Source organism: Arvicola amphibius, chromosome X, assembly GCF_903992535.2.
Source record: "Arvicola amphibius chromosome X, mArvAmp1.2, whole genome shotgun sequence".
Taxonomy (NCBI): Eukaryota; Metazoa; Chordata; class Mammalia; order Rodentia; family Cricetidae; genus Arvicola; species Arvicola amphibius.
This window is the reverse complement of record NC_052065.1, coordinates 31,859,422-31,865,527: the sequence shown is the minus strand read 5'-3', so window position 1 is coordinate 31,865,527 and position 6,106 is coordinate 31,859,422. Positions and strand designations below refer to the sequence as shown.

Genomic DNA, 6,106 nt, shown 5'->3' with positions numbered 1-6,106 from the left:
GAAAGTCATCTGTTTTGAAAAAGTTCATTCTGAGGAGAGATGTCAGTCTTCCAAAAGCAGCTACACTGCTGAGAATGGTAACAGAGTAGAGAGCGAGTACCCTGTGGTGAAAGGTCCTCACTCCATGGAAAAAAGCTTTCCTGTGGAGAAACCATCTTCTTCAGGATCCGCACCTAACATGCCAGTGCCAAAGAACATGAAGAATATTCGAGAAAACAGAGTTGGCAGTGGTACCAGCACAGTACCACAGATTCCTCACCAAAACGTGGCTGGGACTGTCACCACTGGTCAATCTGTGCAGGCAGGGAAGGTGAGAATGGGAGTTGAATTGATGTTGCCTGATGAACTTAAGTCATGTCTTGTTGAGGACTGGGAACTGATAAACAAGCATAAGCAGTTATTCCAACTCCCTGCTGAGAAGAATATAGATACTATTCTCGCAGAGTATGTCACTTTTGTGAAATCACAGGGAAAGGCTGATAGTAGGGAATATTCTGTTGATGAACTTGTATATGGAATAAGAGAATATTTCAACAGGATGCTGGGCACCCAGCTGCTCTGCCAGTTTGAAAAGCTCCAGTTTGCCGAAGTCCACCTGGCTTATCCTCATATTCCAATATCTCAGCTTTATGGGGCTCCACACTTCCTACGATTATTTACTCAAATTGGGACTATATTGACCCATTCCCTCCTTAGTAGGCATAGTCTTATGCGAGTGTCTATCTATCTGCATGATTTTCTTAAATACCTAGCTGAGAATTCTACTTCTCTATTTATTGCCAGCAATTACAACGTTGCTTCTGCTGAGTATTGTTGCCAAGCCCTGTGAGAGTCAGCTGACCACTCCCTGTTATGACATGGATCAGTACACATTTCTGTTTGCTGTTTTTATTAAATTTGTTATTGAAAATTGTCAAATATAACAGGGCTTAATATTTCAGTTTGCTTATTGTTTTGAACAGAAATAAAAATATTAAATGCTTTATCAGTATTTCAACAACAAATAAATGTTCACTAAAAGAATTTGCATTGCTTATTTGACAACATTGCTTGAATGTTGGTGCTTCTTTTACTTACACATTATGAGTTTCTACTAGGTGTTCATATTACGTGATAACATGGCCTCATCCCTAGTGCTAAAGGTTCGATATAATGGGTATGCTCCAAACATATGCATATACATAATTTAAAATACAAAATCATTTAGAAGTGTAAAAGGATTGGAGATATAGCTAAGGAGGCACTGGTTTTACTCCTTGGTTTCAAAAGTGAGAGAAGGGGGAAGAAAAAGAGGAAGGACTGAGGAGAAGGAAAAGGAAGTGAATAAAGCGGAAGGGGGTTAAAGAGGGGGAGGTGAGGACGGAGAGGTAGTGAGGGGAGGAGAGAAACAGGTGGAAAGAAGAGGAGGAGAATAAAGAAAAGGAGAGGAGATAGAGGAAGAGGAGGACGTGAAGAAGAAAGGGGAGGAAGAAGACAAGATGGGGAGGAGAAGGAGGAAAAGTAGAAGGAGGAGAAGAAAAGGCAGGAAGAAGAAAAGAGTGGGAGGAGACAGAGAAGGGTAATGAAGAAAAGGAAAGAGGAAAAGAGGAGGAAGAGGAGGAGAGGGGTAAGTAGATGTGGAATAGGATATATGGAGGAGGAAAAGGAGAGGAGGGATAGGAAGAGAAGAAGAGATGGAAGAGAGAATAAAGAGAAAGAGGGAAAGGAGAAAGATAGGGAACAGAGGGGTTGAGAAAGAGAAGAAGAGGAGTAAAGAGAGAAGGGGAGAGGTAGAATAGAAGGTGGTGGATGAGGAGGAAGAGAGGAGAAGAGCTGAGGGAAGAAAATGAAGAAGAGAAGGAGGGAGGAGATGGAGGGAGGAAAAAGGTGAGGAAAAGAGAAGGATGGAGAAAGGGGAGGAAAAAGAGAGGGAGGAGAAAAGGAGAGGAAGATGAGAAGGTGAAGGAGGAGAAGGAGGAAGAGGAAAAGAGAGGAGGGGAGAAGAAGAGGAGGAAGAAAATAAGAGGGGAGGAAGGGAGAAGGAAGAGAAAGAGGGAAAGAATGATAGAGAAAGGGATGAGGAAGAAAAGTAAGGAAAGAAAGAGAAAGGAAGGAGTGGTAGAAGAGGGAAATAACAGAAGGTGGAACATGAGAAGAGACAAGGCAGAGAGGAAATGGAATGGAGGAAGGGGAGGAGTAGAAAAATGGAATAAGAAAGGGGAGGAGGAGAAAGGGGGAAGAGGACTGTAACATAAGGGAAGAACAAAAGAAGGAGGGGCAGTAGGAGAGGAGGAAAAAGAGAAGTAGTGGAGGATGAAGGAAAAGGGAAGAATATAAAATATTTGGTAGCAAAGAAAGGGGAGAAGGTAAAAGGAGAAGTAGGGTAGGAGGTTGGAGAAAGAGAGTGAGGAGGAAACAATAGAAGGAAGAGGAGAGAAGGAGCAAGGCAGAGAGAAGGAAAGCACTAGAAAGAAAATGAAGAGGAAGAAAAGGAGGAGTAGAAAGGTTGGAAGGAGTTGGAGAAGGAGGAAAGAAAAGGGAGGAGAGGGGTGAAGAAGAGGAGGATGGGGAGGAGGGAGAGTGTTAGATTCAAACCCCAGCTTTGTGCAGGCATGGTTGGGAGGGGAACAGACAGAGCATGGGCAGGATCAAAGGTCAATCCTGATCAGCCATTTGTACAATATGCATGGGGGAATGACAACCTGGAGGCTGTGTAAGTAGACAGCTTGCTTATCCAGAGGGATCGAGGGACATTTTTTACTCTAGGAAGAATGATTTCTTGGCTACTTGTGGTAGAATGTCTTTGGTTTGGGCAATAACATCGAGGGTGCTTCATTTGTGTACTCAGAGGCAGCAGGGGACAGAGGAAGGAACCTTATAAAGTCATCAGAAGTCCAGCCTGGGCTGTTTCAGTGGTCAGATAAGCAGCGACCAGTCCTTGTTGTTATGATTTCAGCCACAATAAGGCTGACGCTTATGGGTTATAGGGCCATGCATGTGCGAACAAGCCCTCAGGCAGAAGTGCCTAATGGCCCCAGAGCCCCTTGTGACCCATGTGCATTCGTGTTTACATCATCCATGTATGACTCAACTAAGCCTTTGTATGCCTGTGTGGTTACATCATCCACGTATGACTCAGCTAAGCCCTTGTGCACAAGTATGAGCCCTGTCATCTATCTGCATATAATGTAGTCACATCGACCCCCACCCCGTGTGCATGCACTAGGCAGCTTTTAAAAGTTGGATGCATCCCCCCCCTCTCTCTCTTGGTTAAATCTGGTTCTGTCATGGAATATCTTTTTTTTTTTTTGAAAATTTAGCTGGGCATAATAGTGGTCTGGGCTGGCATTCATGTCTACATAACACTTGACCATGACCTTCTTGCTTTCATTGCCTCCATTGAGAAGTCAGGTATGATTCTGATAGGTCTGCCTTTATATGTTACTTGGCCTTTTTCCTTACAGCTCTTAATATTCTTTCTTTATTCTGTATGTTTATTGTTTTATTATGTGGCAAGGGGACTTTTCCTTTTGATCCAGTCTATTTGGTGTTCTGAAGCTTCTTGTATCTTCGTAGGCAAATCTTTCTTTACATTGTGAAAGTTTTCTTCTATGATTTTGTTAAATATACTTTCTGTGCTTTTGAGTTGATTTTCTTCTTCTATATCTCTTATTTTTAGGTTTGGTCTTTTTATGGTGATAAGCTTTTATTAGAGTTAATGTTCTATTGGAGTGGTGAGTCTATTTCTTCTATTGTATCTGCAGTACTTGAAATTCTCTCTTCCATCTCTTGTATTCTGCTGCTTATGCTTGCATTTGTTGTTCCTGATCATTTTCTCTATTTTTGTGTTTCCATCATTCCCTTGGTTTGGGGGGGGGGGGTTGTCTCTATTTCAGTTTTCAAGTCTTGAACCATTTCTTTCATCTGATTGCTTTTTCTTGGTATTAACCTCTGTAATGGCCTCAAACATTCTCCTCTTGGTTTTTAGGTCATTTTGTTCTGCTTATTCTATATTGGGGTATTCAAGATTTGCTGTTTTAGAGTCACTAATTTTTGTTGGCGTCACATTGCTCTTTGTGGTCTTGTGTGTTCTTACCTTTTCTACCCAACTTTTCCTCTGATTAGTGTAGTTGGGGCTGTGTCTCTGGTAATCAGTCTTCCAGGTGCCAGTGAATTCAAGGCTCAGATAGCTGTTCCTTGTGGTGCAGTCAAGGCCATGGTTTCAGTCATCCCAGTGGTCCCTCTGTGTTCAGTGTGCCCGGTGTTGATTTGCAATCCCATAGATCATTCAGTCCATGGAGATCACTTGATTGGGACTCCTCCAACTCAGGTCACTGGCTTAGGCCCGCTCTGGTGGAGGTCGCCTGTTCAGGTCTTTTTTCATGGAGGTGTCTGGCTCAGGCCAGTTCCTGCAGAGGTCTCTGACTCAGGCCTGCTCCCTTGGTGGTTGCTCCCTTGTATGTAGTGAGGAGCTGTGAGGGCAAGCCTGCTTTTCATCCTGCCCCACTCCTGGCTGCCTGCTAGCTTATGCCCTGAAATAACAACACACAAATTGTATTCTTTTAAACACTGCCTGGCCCATTAATTTCAGACTCTTATTCACATCTTGCTTTAACCCATTTCTAATAATCTGTGTAGCACCACGAAGTGGTGTCCTACCAGAAAAATTCTAGCATACGTCCATCTTGGGCTGGAGCTTCATCGCGTCTGGCTTCTCTCTCTCTCAGGAGAGGCATGGTGGTCTGCCTAACTTAAGAGAGGCGTGGAATCTGGCTGAGCCATCTACCTCACTTCCTTCTTCCTGTTCTGTCTACTCCACCCACCTAAGGGCCGGTCTATCAGATGGGCCAGGCAGTTTCTTTATTAATTATCCAATGAAATCATCAGGTAGATAGAAGACACACCTACATCATTTCCCCTTTTTCTGTTTAAACAAAAAAGAAAAGCTTTCACTTTAACATAGTAAAATTACATATAACAAAACAGTTATCATGCAAAAATTACAGTTACAATATTTGTATCTACTTTATCTTTTATCATAACAAAGGAAAACTACTATAACTATCTATTCTTCAGCTCCATCAAAGACTCCAGAAGAACACAATATTACCTAAGTAAATAAGAAATATGCAATTTCCATATAACTCTAGAAATGATAGAGACATCTCGCTGCCTGGACAGTCACCCAAAGTTCTTTTGTATTGTTGGGGCATCTATCTTCAGCCTATAGGCCCACAGTATGCAGCAGAGTTTCCCACGAAGCAGGAAATTTCAAAGACAGTTCAGTCACTATCTGCTGTGTCCTGCAGAATGTCTCGCAGACACTTTCATGAATCAGGAACCCAAAGAGATCATCTCACCTCTAGGCAAGTTCAGCAGTCCTCTCTCTGAGGATTCTCTGTGTCCAGTTTATGCAATAGTCCAGGCAAGAGCAGTTTCTTGCCCAAATGGCTATCAAACTCAATAAGGAGCCTCTTATGGGCTCACTGTGAGCCTTGTCAGTTGGGTTGCTCACCTTCCTGGACTTAGGGGGAGCTGGGAGGACCTTGGACTTAACATAGTGAAGGGAACCCTGATGGCTCTTTGCCTTGGAGAGGGGCGGAGTGGGGATATGGGTGGAAGGGAGGGGAGGGAAGGGGGAGGAGGAGGAGAAGAGATGGAAATTTTTAATAAAAAAATGAGAAAAAAAGAAAAAAAATAAAACAATTAACACCAGAAAAAAAAAGAATTCCTGCAACAACCCAAAATCAACATGATAACACCAGAATCCAGCGAACATACAACAGGAAGACTTAAACACCCTAATTCAGAAGAAGTAGAAGAAATCACTTTAAATGTAAAATTATGAAAATGATCAAGACCCTTAAACAGGAAGTGAAAAACTCCTTTAAAGAAATGGAAGAGAAGACAAACAAAAAGTTAGAAGAATTTAATAAATCCCTCAACGATACCCAAGAAAATGAAGAAGAAGCAATCAAACAGGTAAAGGAAACAGTTCAAGACTTGAAAACTGAAATGGAGGTAATGAAGAAAACACAAACTGAGAGATGTCTTGATGTGGAAAATCTGGGTAAACAAATAGGAATTACAGAGACAAGTATAACCAACAGAATATAATAGATAGAAG

The 6,106-nt window shown here is 42.3% G+C and overlaps 1 protein-coding gene across 1 annotated transcript; it reads left to right on the top strand.

Annotated features, from left to right (window-relative positions):
• Positions 1-295: 295 nt before the first annotated feature.
• Positions 296-829, top strand: LOC119805297 (mortality factor 4-like protein 2). The gene has a single exon (XM_038317227.1). It carries the CDS (start codon positions 317-319, stop codon positions 827-829), a length of 513 nt encoding a protein of 170 aa, XP_038173155.1. The 5' UTR covers positions 296-316.
• Positions 830-6,106: the final 5,277 nt, after the last annotated feature.

Bases quoted from the DNA above. Each gene is read 5' to 3' on its own strand.
- LOC119805297 (XM_038317227.1), top strand. From the start codon at position 317: ATGGGAGTTGAATTGATGTTGCCTGATGAACTTAAGTCATGTCTTGTT.